The following is a 23,042-nucleotide window of genomic DNA, read 5'->3' on the forward strand; positions in this document are numbered from 1 at the left end:
CACAAGGCTCTGTACTTGGCCCTCTTTTGCTCATATTATACATAGATGATTTACAGAATGTTGTAAGCCACTTCATTGGCTTTAAAACTATTTGCAGATGATGTTGTGTTGTATATATAGAGAGTCATCTATTTCTGGCTGTTAGCAAATTTTCAGATGTAAATACACTAGTTTAATTGTTCAGCTTTTTGGAGAGGAGATATAGCCTTGTTACAATTTGAATAAGCGATGGCATCCACTCATATTTCAATGTTTAGAGCACAGTTAACAAATAATGATACAACTCAACTGTCTATTGTATAATGTGTAGCAAAATTTCTGGTATATAGTTGCCAGGCTGATGCAAGGTAGCAAATTCAGCCATTACTGGTTACTGATATTAACACTTATTCACTGGCCTACAAAGAAATATAATTATGTGAACTTTTAGGGGACAAAATCTAGCATTAATAATTTCACGGCAAATTAGACATGCAATGGTACGCACTTAGAGAATGCTTGTATATTGGCAAGGTGTGTATATTATAATATTCAAGGTTCTATTCTGCTAAGACCACCCTCCCCCTAAATTTTACTATGTGCAAGCTAGTAGATGTTTAGTACAGGTGCAATTCATACAAGGGCAGTGGAAAGAGTAAGGGGAATGGCCAATCTCTTTATTGAAGAATCAATGAGAGGAAATAAAAATTATATTAGAAACTGCTCAAAGTCTAAATATTCTATCTCACAGAACAGTCAAATACTCTAATAAAACATCCACCATTAAAATCCATCTATAGAAACTCGAGTAGCCTTGAGAAGCTGAAGTCGTCTTGAGAAGCTGAAGTCGTCTTGAAAAACTCAAGTCGTCTTGAGAAGCTGAAGTCGTCTTGAGAAACTCAAGACGTCTTGAGAAGCTGAAGTCGTCTTGAGAAACTGAAGTCGTCTTGAGAAACTGAAAAAATGAAGCCATAGTATACTTACGATATTGTATTGAGGCTTTAGAAGTGCTCAGAGAAAATTATTGATTATATCGATAAAACGCGCGAGGTAGTCAATCGCAAAATTTTAGATCGCGAATATAAGATTCACTCAAGTCGTCTTAAGAAACTCAAGTCGTCTTGAGTCTCAAGACGACTTTAGGTACTGACGGGCAGTTGATCCCCATATAACGCCATCCTTTTCAGTTCCTGACAACCAGTAACTCGTTAGTTACCACCCGTAAAACTTGTTAGCGTGCCCCAGTAACTAGTAAGGCCGGTTTGTAGCTCATAGCAACCAATTTAAATGCGCTGCGCCGCCTGCGCGTTAAACCAGCTATGAGGGAAAGAACGATTGTTGGTGGAAACAACGATGTTTTCTTACTTGGAGGTTAGTTCTGTGTAATGTACTCCAACTATTACTTTACTGCAGATAGTTTTTAGGGTATTCCATTTGAGTATTAAAATGCGCAAAAGCATTAGAATACACTTACGAGATTTTAGCCTATAGTCAGTAGAGGCATAGATAATAGACACCCCATATGTAGGGGTGTCTATTATCTTTGGTAGAGGCAAGTCTTATTATTGGACCATATTTACAAGTCTGTGCTATTGTCCACTGATACTACGCTGTGTGGTCTGTTATTTAGTGACTAGTCCATAAGTGGCGACTTACTATTTATTGCTACTGTACAAGCATTGTTTAGCTAAAAGGTAGCAAAGCAAAATTTCTATGGTAAAGGACTCTGTTTACTGTGCTCAGGATTGAGTAAGGGGCACCAAGAAATAGTTTATTATAGAGCAGTTGTTCTCATAAGACTTGTTTGTGTTTCATGTTCTGTAGACATGTCAGTACTCTGCATATTGTACACTAATGATGCAGTCACATGTGTCATAAGATAAATAATATGCTTTGAACATTTGCTTTTACCATACCTTTGCAGCACTGGATGTGCAACTATTGTACATAACATGGCTTATAGCTATTATAGCAATCAAACCAAGCACTGTAATACTGTTAACACTGAGTAATAATGATTACAATAGCAGTGCAAATGTAAGCTATTCAATTTGTGGATGGTAGCAGTGTTAGTGGAGTATGTACTAAGATTCTGTCTTATAACAGTGCTGCCTGTTCACATCTCGAAACAATCCCAAAGATTCACTTGCAAACAACTATAAACTTGTTACTAACTACTCACGTAACACTAGTCTATATATCGCATACATACAGTATGCTATAGGATACTAATATAGTTATGTTCTGGTTAAATGTCTGTTGTTGCATATAGCTTGTAATGTATGACTGTGTACAGTGCGTATGTATGATAACTTGCAATATGTGACCGTCTCAGCGAAAACCTGTCTAGTTTGCACAAGCATGTGCATTGAGAAAATTGAAACTTACAGGTTTTAGCAATTGAATTCGTCGCCTTTGCAATTGAATTTGTCCCGTTTGCAATTGAATTCGTCGGTATTGCAATTGAATTCGTCCCGTTTGCAATTGAATTCGTCAGTTTTGCAATTGAATTTGTCGGTTTTGCAGTTGAATTAGTCGGTTTTACAATAGAATTCGTCGCGTTTGCATTACAATTCGTCATAAACAATACGGCTCCAAGAAACCAACCCGTTCATTAAGAGATGAACTATTTATGCCTTGGAGAGTTACACTTGAGACACTAGAAGGTAATTGAAGCTGGTAGTACGCGAAGCTGATAGCTGTCTGACAAGTTAATTAGCTTGCTCGCGAGTGACCACACCCATCGCGAATGGCGTATATAGAGCTTATACAGGGGGCGTGGTAATTATTTCTAAGCGCCTAGCTCTTACCAATTTAAGACATGCGTTAGGACCAGTCCGCCATTTGTAGGGTATACAGGTACAAGATGCCAAAGGAGTGTTGTGCTGTGAATTGTTCCAATTTGTGTGTAAGAGGGAGTGGATTAAGTTTTTATACTTTCCCAGCGGATCTAGATCGAAGAAATAAATGGATTGCTGCTGTAAACAGGAAGAACTGGTACCCAACCGAGCACACGGTAATATGTAGTAAACATTTCATTGATGGACAAAAGAGTAACAACCAGTTTGCACCGAACTATACCCCTACAATCTTTCAACGCGTTGACAGTCCTATGAAACGAAAGATGGAAGCTCAGGTCGCGGATTTTCGAAGAAGAACAGCTTCCAGAAAACGGAGGATAGAGCAGACCGAGATCACTGATCAGCAAAAGAAAAAGGCAAAGGAAAGCAGAATGCAAGAGCTTGCTGAGTCTAGCAAAAGGCAAGAAGAAACAAGAAAATTGGAAGAAGAACGGAGGCTGAAAGAAATAGAAGAGCAGCAAAGGTTAGAGGAGGAGAGGAAAAGACGTGAAGAAGATGAGAGGGAGAGATTGTTGAGAGAAGAAGAAAGGAGAGAAGCTGAACAAAGAAAGGAGATTGAAGATGCCAAACAAAAGAGGTTGGATGAAATGAACAGATTGCAACAAGCTGAAGAGACACGACTAGAGTATGATGAACTACTCAAGAAATATGATGACCTACTCCTGAAATACAACCAAGCTGTAGAAGAGCTTGAACAGCTAAGAACAAGAGAAGCTAAACTGAATACAAAGGTTGATGAGTTGCAGACAAGGATAGTAAGTCGACAGAGCTTAGAAGAGAATGATAAGCAAGTGAAGTTTTATACAGGCCTACCATTGTTTGCAGTTTTGCTAGCCATATACAATTTGGTGATAAAGGGTCTACCTGAATGTCATTTTTCTGGCTGTCCCATGTTTGATCAGCTCTTGATTACTTTGATTAAGCTACGACTTAATATTCCTGATCAAGATTTGGCATATCGCTTTGGTGTAAACCAATCTACGGTTTCCCGATGCATTACCAAGTGGCTAGATGTACTTCATGTAAAGTTATCACCGTTGATTTATTGGCCAGAGAGGGATCAGTTACGGAAGACAATGCCAACATGTTTTAGGAAAAATTTTCGGAAATGTGCGATTGTTATAGACTGTTTTGAAGTGTTCATAGACAGGCCAACTTCACTGATGGCAAGGGCTCAAACATGGTCGAACTATAAGAAGCACAACACATGCAAATTCTTAATAGGCATCACTCCTCAGGGGTCAGTATCATTTATATCTAAAGGCTGGGGCGGAAGGGTATCTGATGTACATTTAACTGAGAACTGTGGTCTCTCAAAACTGTTACCTGGAGATGTCATCTTAGCAGATCGTGGCTTCACAATAGAAAAGGCTGCAGGAATGTATTGTGCAGAAGTCAAGGTACCTCCCTTTACAAGAGGGAAAAAGCAGTTAAGTAAGCTAGAAGTTGACACTGCTCGCCAGCTTTCTCATGTTAGAATTCATGTTGAAAGAGTTATTGGGCTAGTAAGGCAAAAATATTCCATATTACAATCAACTCTGTCTATTAACATGCTCAAAGGTGACGAAGAGGGTGTGTCTCCTGTTGATAAAATAGTTGTAATATGTTGTGCGCTATGTAACTGTTGTGACTGTAGTACCATTTTAATTATTTACTAAGTTGTACCTGTCATTGTAATAAATAATATTGTTGATATTTACGTAACATTCATTTTATTTACATTTAGGATATGAAAGTGCATGTACAGTAGAGTATATTAATGATGTTTCATTGCCTTCTTTGATCTCTTAGAACTCCTCTGATTGTGGCAGTCTGGACAAAAATATTTCCCTTTCGGAACATCTTTTTTGGTCATTTTTAAACATGAAAAATGAAACCATCCTATCAAACAATCCTTGTTATCACAGCAAATCATGTTATCATAGTCTTCTCCTTTACCGCAATAGCAGTATCCTTCCTGTTCATCTGAAGAACTTGAATTATGGACATCATTGCTCCTCGAGCCTGCAGTAGCATCTACCTTAGTAATGTGAGAGTCTGTGGAATCCACCTGGTTTACACTTGCATCAACAGACACGCTAGTACTGGAGCTTGCACCACCACTAGCAGCTGTACTGCTTGATGACTGCAGTGGCATTATTGGTTGCTTGCTGAACCACTTTCCTACTAGTTCAGGTAATATGGCCAATTTAATGAATGGTTCAACGTCATGTATAGCCGAGTCAATGAAATCAGAATCCAGCTCTACCATCTGGTGAAATATTTCACCTTCCCTCCAAGCTACAAAATCACAATGTTGCATGTGGCATAGCTTCATCTGCAGTTGGATTTGATAATAATACATATGATCTTCCTTAAGTGCGAGTCTGCCATTGTCGTCTTCTAAAAAGAAGGAAGAATTATCAAGAATGGCTTCTGAAAATGCTTTATTCTTACAGGAGAAAGGACACTTGATTTCTAAAACACGACTCTCACAACACTTACAGTAGACAAGGCCGTCTGGTGTGGCACCCAAGAATGGAAATTCAGGATCCAAAATAAGGCCACATTGTATTACCATAAAATTCTCATGACAAGCTTGCATTTTTTCTGTATATGCTACCCTGGCAATATCTTCATGCTTGCACCTATATGTGAAAGACACAGTCTCGTAAATATCTTCACATTTGGTCAAAAGATCATTATATGCCATCTCCATTGCCGTCGGATCATGCAACTCTGTTAAAGGTTTGGGTAAAACCCCAGATTCTGTTTCTGGAACATAAGAATCATTATACTCAGCCATCAATGACAGCACAACTGGTTTCCCCAGCCCTTGAGACATCTCATTATGAAAAGTGGCTAAATCAGAATCAGTAGACTTAGGAATAGAAAACTTTTTGCTTTTCGTAGATGGGTCTCCACATCCTTCAGTGACACTTTGTTTGTGCTTATGCTTTGGTGTAGTGAAGTCTATTTTACCAATTTCAGAAAATGGGACACTTCGAAAAGTGCTTGGTAGCCATGAACACGGCAATGATGTGCACGAAAACTGCTGCTTCATCTGAGTATTTAACTCCAACATGAACAACACAGAAGCAATGTGTGAACAAGCCTCTCCAGCACCAGCCATACATGTACAGTGAGCACACAACACTTCTCCACTCTGTTTAACTGAAACCCATACCTTCAGTGAGGGTAATGAAAGGCTTTGTGAATGTTTAACAAGTGCTGTAAACAAGTAAAGCTTGGTACTACTGGATCGACTGACACTGCAAATAACATCACTCACCCATCCGTTCACAACTTGATTGAAAGCCTCCAGACTTTTGTAAGTTTTAAGTTGTTCATGTGTGTAAAGACTAGGTGTCAGTATTAGGTAGTTATATACATCTCCGTACATCACATCTGGCCATTCATTTCACTCAATAGCATGTTCTGAAAACGATGAAGGCTTCTCCAGTCGGCAATAGGGATCTTCCTCGCGACAAATCAACTTCAATTTATCGAGATATCGATCCTTGGTGTCTCCTGACTGTTCTAAATAATACTGTGAATAAGAAAACGCCTGGTTTACGCGTTGTGCACTATCCATGAGCAGTTTCACTAAGCAACGTTTCTACCCTACAAATGGCGGAACGGTGCTAACGAGTGTAAGAGCTGGGCGCTTAGAGATAATTACCACGCCCCCTGCATAAGCTCTATATAGTAGAGTTTGGAATGTTGCTGGAGAGGCTGTAGAGGAAGAATTATTGCCTTATAAAGAGTTGTTTACTACTGTTGTACTTGAACAAGTTCTTGTAGCAGCTGCTACATCATGTTTTCGTGTTTGCTCCAGCTGCCATTCTTGTTACGGACGAATTTAACTGCAAAACCGACGAATTCAATTGCAAAACCGACGAATTCAATTGCAAACGGGACAAATTCAATTGCAAACGGGACAAATTCAATTGCAAAAGCGATGAACTCAATTGCAAACGGAACGAATTCAATTGCAAAGTCGCCGAATTCAATTGCAAAAACCTGTAAAAAAATAATTTTCGTTACATTATGCATGCTACAAGAAAAATATGCAAGTTTTTATCGGGCCAGTACACGAAGAAGGAAAATTTAGATCGATTAAACTATACACCATCTTACTCATGGAGAGTTCAAAAATCTTTGTTTCATTTCTGTAGCCCCAATGGTTTGTGTGTCACGTGAGTTTGTTTTCGAAGCGGTAGACGCAAACAAAATTATTGCTATTCTTCAACAAAGCCGCCTTCATACGCCTACACAAAAATGAATGCAAGGCTAAAACTATACATTGGTTGATCTGCCAATCCATGATGAACATTGTAAGCCAAATTTCAACTTTGTAGACTAATCCAAACGGAAGTTATGGCTACGAATGCAAGCGCCTGTAGTTTATTTTTAGTAGTCACTGTACAAATCGATTTCCTTGTTCTTCCTACTTTCTAGCACTGTAATTCCAAAACTACTCACCACAGAAAGCTGAAACTTTGGTGAATCATTCCTTGGACAATGCAGATAATGCTGAGAAATTAAAAGGATATTCAGAGGTTGTGCGAACTAGATGGGTTTTCGCTGAGATGGTCACATACGTGACTATTGTATGTACATTCAGTGAAATCAAGTAATGGATAACTCTCAATCTTTCTTTAATATTGCTGCTTCTGTGTTGTGTTGGCTGGTCCATCTGTAATTCTATAATTTTTATAGCATACTGTAGCATTGTTACAAAGTTGTACTGAGAATAAAGTAGATGGGGTTGATGATGGTCCTATTCAGTGTCACACATAGTACTGGGGACATTAGCTTTATATAAGTTGACCATATAATATTATTATGTATGTACACTGTGCAGGGTTGACGCTTGTTATCTGTATAGTAGTGTTGTAAACTGGTATGGAAAAACTGATTATAACTGGAATTGTCTTTTGCCCACTCACTTGGTAAACTTCTGCTGACAAGTGATAATGTCATAGCATAACCTCAAAGCATGTGTAAATGTCATGTAACAACAAAATAATATTTAGGAAATTTGTAGTTGGCAAAATTTTAATTTGGCGACATACGCACTATTTAATTTTTATTAAATTTACTGATAAATTGGCACTACAGTTGTAGGCTGACAGAAGGATGAATTTGTATCCTGAACGTTTCTTGTGCTGAAATGTCTGCCTTGTAAATTTAGTGCTCAGTCACAGTAGGCTGTCCACTGATAGCTTTCACAGGGTTAGATCATCCGACGCGTGATCAAATATCTGAGTCTGACCTGGATTGGATCACGTGTGCAATGGATCAATTAGTTCACGTTGAAGTGTTTTAACCTAGTCCTGCCACAACCTAGTTTTTTTGTGAGCCACAACTACTTATCATGATCATGTATCTAAGTAATACAGTAAACCTTTGATTTCTTTAGGATGTCATGTCAAGTTACTTATACAGTGTTAAGGAGTGTTGACAATGTCATCAGTGGACTGTTTATTGAAGCCAATCTACAAGGGTCATTTAAACTTACTACTGAGTAGAGACCTGACCAACTAACACATTGCAAGTGACTATAGGTATCGCATTATAACTTGGAGATATGCATTTGTACAGGCTATACTGAAGTAGGACACTCTCCTCTCTTTTTATATTATGAACTCCTGCTAGTGGGCTTGGCTCCATGTAAGCTTACAGACAGCATCAAACACAAGATTCATGCAGACTGTAATACTCTAATTGATAAATGAGCACAAGCAGAGTCTTATAATTAGAGCGAATTTGCTAGTTAGTGCATAGAATCACTGATATGAGCAGATGTTCTTATAGATAAGACTTGTTCGTGTTTTATGTATACAGCTTCCCTAGACATATCAGTACTATCCATTTGGTGCATATAGACACACATGTCAGAGAAAAATAGTATAGCTTTGAGCATCTTATTTAAAGATCACTTTCACCATACCTTGCAGCAGTTTGGATGTGTGACTAATGGTTAAGACAAATCTATTGTAGGTACACTTCTGTACACCTCGTAGAATGAAATTTGTGTGTATATACATGGCTTATAGCAACTGTAGCAATTAAACCAAGCACTTTATAATTAAATCAGAGTACTGATGACTACAATAGCAGTGCTAATATAAATGTAATGAGCTAGTCATTTTGGGAGTGGGTAGCCATGTTAGTAGTGTGCATACTAAGATTCTGTCATATAAACCATTGGCATATAGCTTATAATGTATGCGAACAGTATAGATCCTTGCTAATCCAAACTCCAATAATATGAACACTTGCTAATCCCAACAGTAGAAATGACTGTTCTATTAGGATATTTTGTGAACAAGTGTTTGTTCTATTAGAGTATTTGAATAGGGTTCTGTATATAGTCAATAATCTGAACAATTTCACTACATTGAGAACAGAGCTGTTCAGATTATTGAGGATCCACTGTTTAATAAATTGGTATAATATCCATTTTATTGTATTATTAGCTTACAACGTGTGACTGTTGTGCACACGTACATTACAATGAAATTAAGTGATGGATAACTCTTAATCATTCTATGATAGTTCTTCTCTGTGTTGGCTGGTCCATCTGTTGCCCTATAATTTTGATAGCATACTTTAACATTGTTAGGAAGTTGTACTGAGCTTTCATGTCTTTGTATTGGTTCGTACTGGTGACATCAGCTTTATAATATTACCATGTATTTTGTGTATGTATACTGTGCACATGGCTTTCCCCTTGTTATCATTTAAACTGGAAAGTTAAAACCCATTGATTTATCAGAATTCCATTCAAATGCTCTAATAGAACATATTACACCAAACTATCATATCTTGTCAACTTAACATCAATAGATGCATACCCTACACAGGGAATATTGTGTGGGAACATACAATAAACTGATTACAGTATATGATGCTCACAGCATCAATCCATTCAACATCTAAGAACTAGAATAGAACGTTTTGATAATACACAAAGAAAATAGTTGTTGATTTAGTGGTCATAAGAGTTTAATGCTATTATACTAACATCATGTACCACTCATTTCTGTACTGTCTTGTGCATTACACCACTCATTTTGCATTGTGTTTAGTTCATTACACTTGTAGGAATGCTTCAGATGGTAATAGTACTAACACTATTGTTGACAGTTCATGTAATAACTACACAAGGTAACACATTAAATCACAAAACAACATCTGTGATCATGCTACGAAATGTTAGCATGTGGGAGCACATGCTGTACTTGTGCTTCAGTGTGGAATCTGTGTTTATATGAGTTTGAAATGTGTGTGTGTATGCATTGTGAGGCAGCATAGCCAAGTGGTTAAAGCATCGACCTGGTAAATTGGTGTTTTTCTCCCTTGGCAAGAAACTTTATTTGCATTGCTCCAGTCTACCCAGTTGTATAATGGGGGACCCAGCTGTGCCATACATAGTGTCAAAAGTTCATAATAAAGAGTCCTCTCTTTATGAACTCTTGATAGTGTACATTAAGTTCGTGTATTTATAAACAAGTAAGCATATAGCATAGGTGCATGGTGGTGGTTGATATAATGAAGTCAACCACAAAAATGCACACAATTACTTGCACTAGTGGATGTATGTGAGTGGTATGACACTGGCCAGGAGTGTATATGCACATATGTACGTACAATCATTTCATGTTAGATTTCAGTGCACTAAATACCAATCTAGTCTACATGCCACTGATTGCCTTACCACTAGCACACTTGACAAATCCACTACAACTGTCACTATTATGTAGCTTGCTGTTCTCTACTACAATTTCTAATTTTATGACTGTCAATTAAAAGCCATGCTACTAATCTAAAGGCAGTGATACTTACAAGAATTTAATACAGTCACGCATACAGTACATTTCCAGGGAAGGTACAGCTTGATATCGCCTGGGGCACAGCAAAAAACAGTTAAGCCAACAATGATAAACAAATTAAACCATAACTGGGGGATGTTGGAAGCAACATTGTGAAATCATTACATAATCAAAACCCAGCCACCATTTGAAGCCTGGATCATATGACAGTAAACTTGTTTGTCAAGACAACCATGTTTACTGGCTTATTACCATGGAAACATTCAGAAGCCTCTGAGAAGGACACTATATAGTACTTCACATATATCATGTAGAGCACCAACTTAATAACACCTTCCAATACACTGACATGTTATGTAGAGATGGTGACAGGAATACTAGCCACATAAACCTGGTATGCTAACCTGATAATTGGTAGATGATGGTTTCATATAGGACTGGTGTAGTGTAACATTCTACACAGTTCACAAAGGCAGTAGGTACCTAAATGTGATGAGTAAGACAACTATCATTCACATTACAGTCATACAACATGTCAATTATGTACTATAACTGAATGCACTCTATTAGACTAGTCACAGAGACTTTGAATGAGCAAAATACCTAAAATGCTTATTTCCTACTGAATCAGACAACCAACTAATGGACACCTACAACTGGAGGGATTCCCTAAAATGTTGTTGAGGTACATGTAATAGGATTCATAATAAATTCTTTCAAACAGTTCCATCATGTACTGAATCTGTAGTTACAATTGTTACAATAAACACCTGACCAGCAACAATTAAGTTACACAGGTACGTATACAAATTATAAGTCTTAGTATAGGATTTTAAAGTTTCAGTTTCATCAAAATATTTTTAGCACATAAAAAGTTACCAAAATTCACTGAATATAGACTTTAAAATTTACTTCATTCTATACTACCCAAACAACACTCAAGCGTAAATAGTTTGAAATCATTTTACATTCAAGACTGTATCTGTAGCCTGTAGACTGTATCTAATGCATCACATCATAATCACACAACAGGAAAATTAAAAAGAATTAATACACTTCTGTATTGCAAGGAAGAGCTTAAATAACTATCCTGAATTCGTAATCTACGAAATAATTTTTAGCTATAGCCAGTAGCACAAATGCCACTATGATGATTTTAGTTTGGTATCTCACAGATACATTAATCTCTGGCAATGTATGATAAAACCAACTGATATTTACACTACAGTTTTAAAACACAAATTACATACATACGTACATACATCAGTACATATAAGATCCCATTTTTCATTCTTGTTAAATACATGTGATTCCTCATAATACTGGGACAGCACCACTATGCTAGTGTATGCATACCCACAAAGGCAGAGGGTTGTGGGACATACCACAAAGAAAGATAAATTACATAAGTAACTGTCCCTTTTATGACAACACACTTTATACAATGCACACTGAATCAAGCTGTATAAGCTGCCTCACAGTATGTTATACCACTTCATCTAGTAGACTCTAATGCACTACTGATGGATGATCTTGACAAGGTTAATGAGTGTCAATAATCATATGAGACAAATCTTTAATTAAAACATATTTACATGTAGCTAAGGGCATTATACCTATAGTGATAATTACAGTTATTACTAGGTAAGTGACAGCTATTATATACTTCTACTAAATGTGACTACTCAAACTTATAATTAACTCAAAAAAATGGATATGATGTTAACAACATTATTTGTCAAATAGAGCAATCAAGGAAGGTCACAGTACCTAACCTGCCTACTGATTGGATGTGGTCTATGTACTTATGATCACAGTGAATTACATCTGTTGGTATGTACACTGTACAGTACATGTTAACATGTAATAAGAGTGTTTGTTTATAGTATACCATAGTGATAACATATGTACGTAGTTTCTGTATACACATGTTATATTACCAATTAAAGTCAAACACTCAGCTGTAACTAGGTGATTTAGGAAGAATTACTGAGGTAATTATTATGTTCATCAACTGAGCATGAAATTGAACACATATTGTTACAACTGAAATGAAAGAATACATCTGACTCATGATGATGTGCTTCAAGTGGCCTTACTAGTGATGTGTTATACATATCACATACAATACTCACCATACTAATACACAAATTTGTCTTCAATATTTTAATTGTTCAATCAAGGAAATAATTATGGAGATCTAGTTTTATGCACTTGAATCATTGTTTGCCATGTGCAAAATTCTAAAGACTGAGTATAGGATTGGTAGATCAGCACAAAAGGAGTATATTTAGAAATAATAAAATAAAAGGAGGGTGTGGTCTCAACAAAATGACGTAGTTTATTTGTAGCCACGGTGTGTTTGGGAAGATATTTGCAATTGAACAGTATATAGTTTATAAAAAACAGTTTCTGCAGCCCCTATATATAGAACTCAATTTTACCTCTGAAAAAGACATCCTATAATATCATATTTTCAATAATTTGCCAGTTTTAAGCTTGTTAGTTTTACACCAAAAGTAATTATGATGATAATAAGTGTCTACTGGTCAATTGAATTTGTGTTGTCCAAGAATTCCATGACATAATAACAGAACAAGGGAAACAAAGGAATAGCCTACAACATTGTTTAGATGATTGTATACTTGTGTAGGTTTGCTAATGGAAACTGATTTAACATCCTTGGATTGTTCATTACTAACAATTAACAAGTAATTGTGTAGATGTACAATAATTATGCAGGTATCAATAAATTTATTAAAGAACACTACTTTTCCAGCACTTAATTACCAAATTCCCTGAAAGTAAACTGCACAGATAGCTATCTACAACAACACTAGTACTGTTATTGGTTGCTACACCTCACCAACAACAGTATTGTAAATATCTACAGAAAAGTTATTGTAAATGTATACACGCATGTAAAGTAAGCCCAAATGTCATCACATAATGTACATACAGCGTATATGTATATGTAAATATTGCATACATACTACTACGTTTTCTGCAAACTTTAGCAAACATGGCCTTTGAAAAATACACCATTTGCTCTTAAAGTTTATATATTGTTAAAGAAAGTGTTGATCCCCATAATAAACTATACACTAGTCCACTAAGTGGAGACTAGGATATTAGTGTGAAAAAAGAAACAGATAAATATGTGTTTGTTATGAACAGTCAAGTCATATGGGTTCACTTACGTACAAAGCAACGTTTCCACTTGAAATATACTGAAGAGTAGGGCTGTGCGATAATGGACAAACCTTTATTTCAATAAGTTTCAATAACAAAAACCATGCATTTTATCACGATAAACGATATTATCTCGATAACAAAGTATTGTCATATAGAGAGCATTTTTACAACCACAGTTTTGGTGTGAAAATATTATTGCTTAAACTTGGAAAAAAAGCCTTTTTGGTATTACCATGCATGTCCAGCTCAGAGTGTAAATCATCACCTCCATAATTCTGCCAATTAACTATATCCTCAAAATCATTGGACAGGATTCACTGTGTGAACAAATTGTTTCATAACAAATCATGTGTGCAGTGTTTGTATAAACTAATATAGCCAAATACGAGTTGTATAATGTATATACTACTAGTAATAAATAACCAGTGAAGAGTAAATTATATTATTAATGACATGTTGACATAATTATAACTTATCAAATGTACAGACCATTATGTACTGAATAAACATTTGAAGGGTCATACCTCAGTGGCTGTAGTACTGCTTAACTAAGTGGGGTTTGTTGAATCACTATGCAATGTTAAGTTGTATTGTTTATATTAACCAAAGGGAGAACACCTTGATAAATTACTGCTAGTACCCACAAAGATTACATCACACTAACACATGCAGGTAACCCAGCATGATGTGTAATCTATGAATTTTTAATTTCCTTAAAAGTATTTGGAGCCAGATACATGTATCTGTCTCCAAATATGTTCTTATAAATTCTGAGATCATGCACAAGTCACATTATGCAGGATATTCTGCTCAGATACATACTAAGTGGATATTGAATAAAGCGTAACTCATCATAATACCAGTTGCAAACAATACTGATTCCTCACTTAATTGGATTGTATACATGCATCAAGGCCACAAGTTAGTTCAATACTTCATTGCTACTGCTGTCGTATCTTATGGCTATAAACATTTCTATATGCTTGTACTTAAAACCAGGTTGAGATCTGTGGCAAGACAAGTACCAACTGTCACATTGATAAGTAAAGTCCAGGAGAGACTATATACATAATCACTTTTAAAAACGTAAATCCTGTGAGGGAATAGTTCTAGGAGTAGGAGTGTTGAAAAACAAGGAATAGTGCTGGAACTCGAGTCTATTAATAAACTGCTGTGTACTATGTCATGAAAAATTTTGATAATGTGCATAATCTAATCTTACAATTTCAGGAGAAAATTCTTTGCAGTAGAGTTACAAACAAGCTTTGCTTGGGACCTATACATTGGTAAGGGAGTTTACACTACACATAATTATAACAGACATAATCGCAAAACATGGATAAAATGACTACCAGACAGGAGGCACTATAATCAGTCACACTTCCTTCTAGTTACAGGATACTGTTATAATTTTGACTAAATTGGGTAGCAGCATAGATTTTTATGCACATATTTGTCAGTATACAAGTAGTGTAATAGCATCATCATTGTGACATCATTAATTATAGACCAAAAAGATGTGCTAATTTCTGAGTCAATGAATATACTGGGCACAACACACACACCTTTCTTCCTTCCTTCTCTACTATCCCCTTCGGGTCACGCAGCCCTCCTAATCGAAAGCAGCAAAATTGGACGGTCATGCCACTAGTGCACACCTGGTTTACTGAAAATGGTCACAGTGTAGCTGCACGGAAACCAAAGGACCTATTGAACTCCAGCAGCAGCATGTGTTCTGGAATTATGACAATGTCCACCAAGCTGTGCCTGTCATAAGTGCAGAATTCATGTTCAGTTTCCCCCCTGGGAGGCTTCACAGGGGTACCGGGTTGGTGTGTACCAAAAGATACCATCAGGCGGTATCCTGGACTTGGCACACGGTAATCCATCCTTGTGATAGTCATCAGTTTAGCCAGCTAAAAGCCGTTGCCTCTCTCTTTCTCTCTCTCTCTCTCTCTTTCTCTCTCTCACACACACACACACACACACACACACACACACACACACACACACACACAACACACACACAAGCAAAAAGCAAAGCCTACATATGGCAGCTGTGCAAAACACAGCTATTGCCACCCAGTGAACCAACACTGGGATGCCCATGTGCTACTCAACACTTGAGTACTGCAGGCAAATTCTATTGGGGATTCTGATGATGTAAAAACTCCACTAATTGGCCAAGGTCATTCCTCCTTGACAGAAGACACATAATTACACCACACAATACATGTTTATACAATACAAAAACACAAGACTATAACACACAGGAGGACTGTCCAGGTCTCACAGAGAGAGGCTACAGAACCTGAACTTCCACAATGACCTCAACACCACTAAGGGAGATAGGAACTTTGCTTTCCCAGTTAACGCCAGGTACCTATTGAATCAGATGTGTTACAGCTGGGTGGGCTGTTTCTCACCAGGTCACCAGGTCCCCATTTAAACAGCTGGGTAGACTGGAGTAATTGAGTAGTTTCTTGCTAATGGAAACACCACACACAGACACACACAGACACATACAAGCATAATGCGTACCATTATCAGGTGATAGTCTCCTGCATTCTATTTTACAACCTTGTTTTCTAAACAAGCTGCGCCTATAGCAGAGGTTCATTTTCTAATGCTTAACTCAGTGTACATTTTCTATTTTCAGCACTTACTGTGCTAGGAGTGGTAGGCAAGTGCATTACAGCTAGCCCAGGAAAAAAAATCATGTGTACATCACTGATAAGCTGTAAGATGAGAATTCATGTGTAGAAAACAATTTAACAAAGTGTGTTACATCTGCACATCTTTTAGTTCTACGATACTTTCAAGAAACTTGATGCCCTTTATTTTACACAGTACATCTATACACATATCTTCAGAAACAGTAAACTAGGGAATGAATAATTACATCAAATTTTGACATTTGAACACTATCTTATTTTCACCAACGCATGTTTAAAATGCTTCTTACATCCACTGCTACATATACCCTCATAGTGCTATTCATAGTGAACTTATGTATACAGGTTTGTCTGAGAAACACCTTAAGTGAGTATAGTTTTACATTTAAAAGAAACAACAGCTAAACTAAAAATTTGAATATGTAATCAAGTGACGGAGAAACATGTTTGTCATATTCTATTCCACTCAGCCCAACATAACAGCAATGTTGCACTTTTAGAATCATAAAATCACAAGCAGCAAATCACATAGGTGTGGTCAGTGAATAACTAATGCACATTACTATTTTAGTCAGAAACAGATTTCCAATAACACAACACAGCATTTTCCACAAATTACTGTACAGTACTCTGGAACTCCAAATAGACTGTACTGCTGATGGCTTGCAGAAAAAGCTGCCATCATACACAACTCTGATCTATTCACATTTCTATGGGATAAAGACAACCGGTGATAGCTAGTTGTGGTTTTTTTTTTTTCTAAATGATGTCTAAAAAATAGGACACCATGTAAAATGTCTAGGCATTATTAAGACCTATACAGAGTTTAGGTCCCAAATTAAACGATATCAAACATTAAACATTCTTAGCATCAAAATGACACACAAGCCTTTGGCTACCATGCAAACACAGTCACACCTACCCAGCAAACAAACACTCGCACCTGTGCGCTACTCAGTGCTTAGAGTCAGTGCATGGCACTTCCTCCTGGGGCAGGGTCTATGGTAATCCACAAGAGACTGTATCATATACTGTATCTCACAGGTATAAGTGTGGGTGCCTGAACTTTCACCCACTGTGTATAAGACATAAAACAGTCGGCACTTGCTTCCCAGGTTAACACCAGCCACCAATTACTTACCAGGCCCCTACTTAAACAGCTCACGCACACACACACGCACACACACACAGAGCTGCATTAATGTTCCAATCTACTCAGTTGTATTAATGAGGAGAATTAAGGTACTAACTGCATGGGAAAGCAAACAACTCCATATAATTATTTTGATGACGTTCAGATGGAACCAACCATAGCATTTGTGTGGTAGGATGGTGTCTATTTTTCGTATGCATGAGTGTGAGCACATATTGGAGCATGTTTCTATTGCCCCCTTCCCCACCTAAACATATGCAAGTCTTCTCATAGAATGCAGATGTAACCCTTGAAGAGAAGTGATAGAGTCATCAGCGCTGTATACAATTTCTTCAAAGTCAATTACAATTATGCAAGCATTTTTTTGCCTTGTCATTATTAACCTCCTGACAGAAGAACTATCTTGTTGATTCTAACAGGAAATCTGTGTGCCATTTAGAACTGGAAGTGAATTGTGTACACTTGGGCTGATAATCTGATCAGGAAGCAAGCGGGTTTTTGTAGAAGTATAAATTTCATATACGTACCTATCTGTTTTTACCATCTATCAACCCAGGTGTTAAATTTTCATATCAATGGCAGCCCATGCAAAATTAGAGGACTATCAAAATTAAATACACTAAATGCGTATGTAGTGAAATCTAAGTATTGAGGTTTTGAGACTGACCAAGAGTGTCCTGATTTTCCAGGTCAGTTTACATGTAAAGGGATATTTTGGGACCAATAATAATTAAGTGCCCAAGGTGTCCTCATTTTAAAACGTCCTATATTCCACTGTACTTGAAATTACTTCCAATTAGTACATCACACTCAGTACAGCTAAGCATTAATGATGCAGCTCTATTATGCTATAGTTATGCCAGCCAGCATGAAAAATATATAATCACAGTAAAATCTACAGCAAGAAAACTCATTGCTGCATACAAAAATGTTTAGTTTATAAATTTTACACATTGTGTTACAATTGTAATAGACCTCGTAAACAAAGTTATGTATACATACATAATACATCAAAAGATTCCACATCTGCTACTTTATAAGATACTTAGCTAGTACAGAGTTACTCATTTATTACAATGTTACAAGGACTTAAATGAATAAGGTATAGTCAGCAGCACAGTTACAGATTATTACATCATGACACATGTATGACTAATGATCACTTTATTCCCTCCCTCCCTCCCATGGCATCACGGATCACAATTTACAGTTGCAGAGGAAACTGATATGTAAGCCCATGATATGTTCACAAGATACAGGACAACTAAACATATAGCAAATGGTGTATACTTGTTACCAACACAAATTACTGGACAATGTATAGTAGTGCTTGCTTTTTATAGCAAAGTAAAGCATGTATTGTTTTGGAGTGGAAAGATCTGTGAGAAGTATATAACCTTATGCCACATATGCATTCTAGGATTTTTCTGAGAAATCATGAAATGTTATGACTTACGTGGTGCAATTATATTATGCACTAGACAATCATTTGTCTAATGGCCATTATAGCTGTTTTCTCTAGTGAACTGTCGCCTCCTTCAAATAAGCAATTATTGAAATATCAAGACAGTCACTTAAGAAAGAATTCTTACAGGCTTACTGCCACATAATTCCTTAGTAGCTACCCTCAATATTATCACATAATGCTTAATTGTTGAATGATTATGAAATTATCCAATAAAACCATTGACAGTGAAATAGTGCCTTAGCTACAAATGTAACTCCTTTGACTGGTTTACAAGTAGCTATTCAATGCAGTCACTAATGTAATAGTAACTACTTGTTGTCCACATCACCTTAGATTTCACAAAATCAATACACAAACATGACATTGTTATTATGATGAATGTTCTATTAGAGTGTTTTAATAGTTTATCCATCACATTACATAACACAGTGTTCCAATTTATTCAAAACCACAAATTTTAGCATGATGAGTATAGACTTTCTACAAACCAATTCTCAACCTGTTGAACCTTCAGTACACCTGTTAGCTCAGGTAAATTTATTCCTGTATTTAGTAGATAATTGAAATGCTAGGAATTCATTTGTACAATTGTTTTTTTATGTCATACAGTGTTTGTTATTGTTGGCAGAAGACACTAATTCAATCTTGTGGTCCCTTATAATCACATTGGTGATGACATTATTATAGTAACATGTATTACTGGTATTAGGTGAGGTTGCTGGTATCGATGAATTATTTATCTTGTGCAAGTAAAACAGATCTACTTGAAAACTGCAAATAGCTACAAGGTGAATTTAAAGACTGTTTTGTATAAGCACGAAGCAGTGAAACCTGTGCAATCCAGGTCATTGTGTAATAAGGTCACTTCTCTAAAGTGGCCCTAAACATTAGTGCCACCATTGTATTATCTATGGTGCCACACGTGTCACTTGTAATGTGACCATGTACCTGCTAAATTGACCTTGAGATTACCAGAATAGTCAGGAGTTTCATTGTGCTTGTTTTTTATTGAACGCAACATTTAGCATGTACTTGTGTGTTCAATATATATATGCATTTGCAATTACATTGTAGCTAATAAGCTAGCTATATACTTGTTCTATGTTCATGTGGGTATAAAGCTAATTTTACAGTGTATGGTGCCACTGGATTTTGTTCAGCACATTTCCAGGTGAGTGTTAGTTATTCCGTATCATTATAACTTTTTTCGTTTAGGACAGACCTACAGTGAATACATATCAATGCTTAATGTATGTTCCGGCATGGCTATTATATTTATTTAATGTTATACGTCACGTCGTAAAATATTATTATTCTCTTTCGCGGTCGCACATGTGTATAAAAAGACTGGTCGTAGTCACTCAAGTCAGAAGTTAAGCGAAAAGCAGAAAAGTAACGACAAACAAAGAGAAATGGATCATTTATTCAATGCCTTCATGTCCAGGCGGGCTAGCACTAGCACCATTAACAGACATTCCTGTAACGATATTCCGGATCTCTACGCGAAGAGGAGAATGCTGAAGAGAACATCGTTTGGCAGCAGACAATTACTACCCAGTACGAGCAATTCTGAACTGGTGAACGTTGTGGATGAGCAACTGATGCAGATCAGAGAAAAGCTAGCAGCGTTTCGCCAGCAAGACACTCAGTTTAAAGAAAGAATGGACTCGCTGAATGACTCGGTCAGTGAACTAGCGTCACGATCCAGTATTAGCAGCTCTCCATCAGAATGCTCTGACTTGGACTCGCTGGATGAAGTTAGTGAAGAAGAGGAATTTGAACAGCAAACTGTAGGCCAAAAAGCATTCTCAGATGAACCCCCACGACTACTCTGCATCCCAACTGTAAAAGTCACAAGTAGTAGCCAGTTCAACCGACCACCTGTAGGATGTTTCCACATGAGACATTCATCAGATCCCAGTTCACTACACAGTCACATAGAGCTACCCAAAGAGGAAGAAATGGAAACACGAAGACACAGTACATACTCAGCAGACCAAGCCATCAATCTGTACCCACAGTACAACAACCCAGAAGAAATCAGCACCCTGTTCTAAGCTTTCAGTTCCAACTTATCAAGTTAGGATTATTATTGTCATGTCTGACACACCACTGATGGCTGAAGAATTCAAAGATCACATCATAACTTAGCCATTGTAGTTGAACTTGAATCTATGTGATGAACACTGTATAGGCACGTCTATACAATTCTTGACTGTTCACAGCCTGGTGACTGTTAAATAACTTTTAATTTTATGTTGGTATACTGTATAATATGCACGGTAGTTGTAATTAGCTAGGGAATATTTGCTTTTTACAGTGTACTTTTGTGTATGTGTCTATAGCGAGTTAAAATCATTAATGGTCAAAATCGGTGCACCTGTTGCACTTCAGCATTGCATGCCTTCCAACAGCATCATTTACTGTATATACGTATATATGGACTCTTGCATACGTACATGCACAAAAGAAATGCTAATGCATGAAACTGAGAGGGACACCTGCACTATCACAGTGGTTGTCCGTGACGAAATGAAATATGTTAAGTAGTCTGCTGAGAGGGAATAGCTTTGGTCCCAAGAGTTGTGTACTAGACTGCTATAATGTAAACAAGTTTGTTTAAACTATCTTAGATAACTTCATTATTGTACCACACGAAAATAGCATATTATTATGATGTAAATGTTTACCCAGTAATATTTTACAAAAAAAACATACAAGCTAAATAACAACATGACCACACAAATGCAGGAATACTACTATATTTCATGCAGCAAGAGCAGCTGTTATGGACTTGTGCAGTAGCAAGTACGTATAAGTGTTATTGAATGACTGAACCTGTTTAACTATCCTTAAATAATGTAACAATTTTTCTGTTTGGCTCTCTCAAAATGTACAGTTTCAAAAAGTCAACTCCTTCAAATGCATTTGCATCAGCATATTCAAATACAAGATGCAGCTCTTATCTGAGGTGACTCTTCTGATGATAATTTGAGACTGAGATGCGACTATTAACCAGAAGAGGGGGAGCACGTTTTAAGCACTACACAAAATTATTGCCTTAATTATAATTGCATGGTATTTCTTGTGAGATTGGATGGGATAAATTGAACAACTGGATTGAGTTTTCAAGTAAGCTTTATGACGCTATGCTTGTTTTTTTTTTCAAAAACGCTTCTGCTTAAGATGATACTGATACATATGTCACACACACTATGTGCAATTGCCTCAGCTCTTTGCATTCCAACAATAAACACTGCTTCTAGCTTAGCATTGCTCGGCACACTATGAATGCAACATTTTTTACTAGAGTCTGTACATTGAGTAGCCTCTGCAGTTCATGAGTTCATAAGACAAAAATACTTTTCTGTATATACGTATGCATATGGTAAATTTATGGTGTGTAAACTATTAGAGTTATTTGCCGATGTCAAGGTTATAGTTTATGCACAAAACAAAATGTGTTACTAAATTTAGTCAACAGGAAACCGTTGGTTAACTTTATCCACATTGTCTAAGGATCTTGTATTTATAAACTACCTTGCTTTTCAATTTGACAGAACACTTTGATTCAGATTCTTTTTGCTACACACAAGGATAAGATTGAGCAATATCAAAGAAAATAGCTATAAAAAATTTATCACTTTTAGCCAAGTTGTCAGAATAAGCAAGAAAACTTGCTATCAATAAAAACTTGGTGTAATAAGGTAGCTTTTCTCCTAAATAATCAAACACTACAAGTTGAAAACAGAAATAATATTTCTCATACCTCTGTTAGTCTCACTATTACCAGGGTAGTCATTGTGAAACTGCTTAGTAACACTACAAGGGATTAAACCAACAGAAAGTTTAATATGATAAATACTCAATCAGTGTATACATGTTGGCGAA

At 36.7% G+C, this 23,042-nt stretch overlaps 2 protein-coding genes and 1 long non-coding RNA gene across 3 annotated transcripts in view; 2 read left to right on the top strand and 1 right to left on the bottom strand.

Moving 5' to 3' along the window:
- The window catches only part of LOC136267276 (origin recognition complex subunit 5-like), a 102,249-nt gene that overhangs the window by 17,980 nt on the left and 61,227 nt on the right, over positions 1-23,042 (bottom strand). The window lies entirely within an intron of this gene.
- On the top strand, positions 1,255-13,460 carry LOC136266772 (uncharacterized). Its single transcript, XR_010706280.1, has 3 exons — positions 1,255-1,350; positions 12,407-12,493; positions 13,314-13,460. It is a non-coding gene; the product is annotated as an uncharacterized lncRNA (long non-coding RNA).
- Positions 2,541-4,498, top strand: LOC136266462 (uncharacterized). The gene has a single exon (XM_066061476.1). The coding sequence runs from the start codon at positions 2,846-2,848 to the stop codon at positions 4,496-4,498; it is 1,653 nt and encodes a 550-aa protein (XP_065917548.1). The 5' UTR covers positions 2,541-2,845.

Source organism: Dysidea avara, chromosome 9 (assembly GCF_963678975.1).
Source record: "Dysidea avara chromosome 9, odDysAvar1.4, whole genome shotgun sequence".
In the NCBI taxonomy this organism is placed as follows: Eukaryota; Metazoa; Porifera; class Demospongiae; order Dictyoceratida; family Dysideidae; genus Dysidea; species Dysidea avara.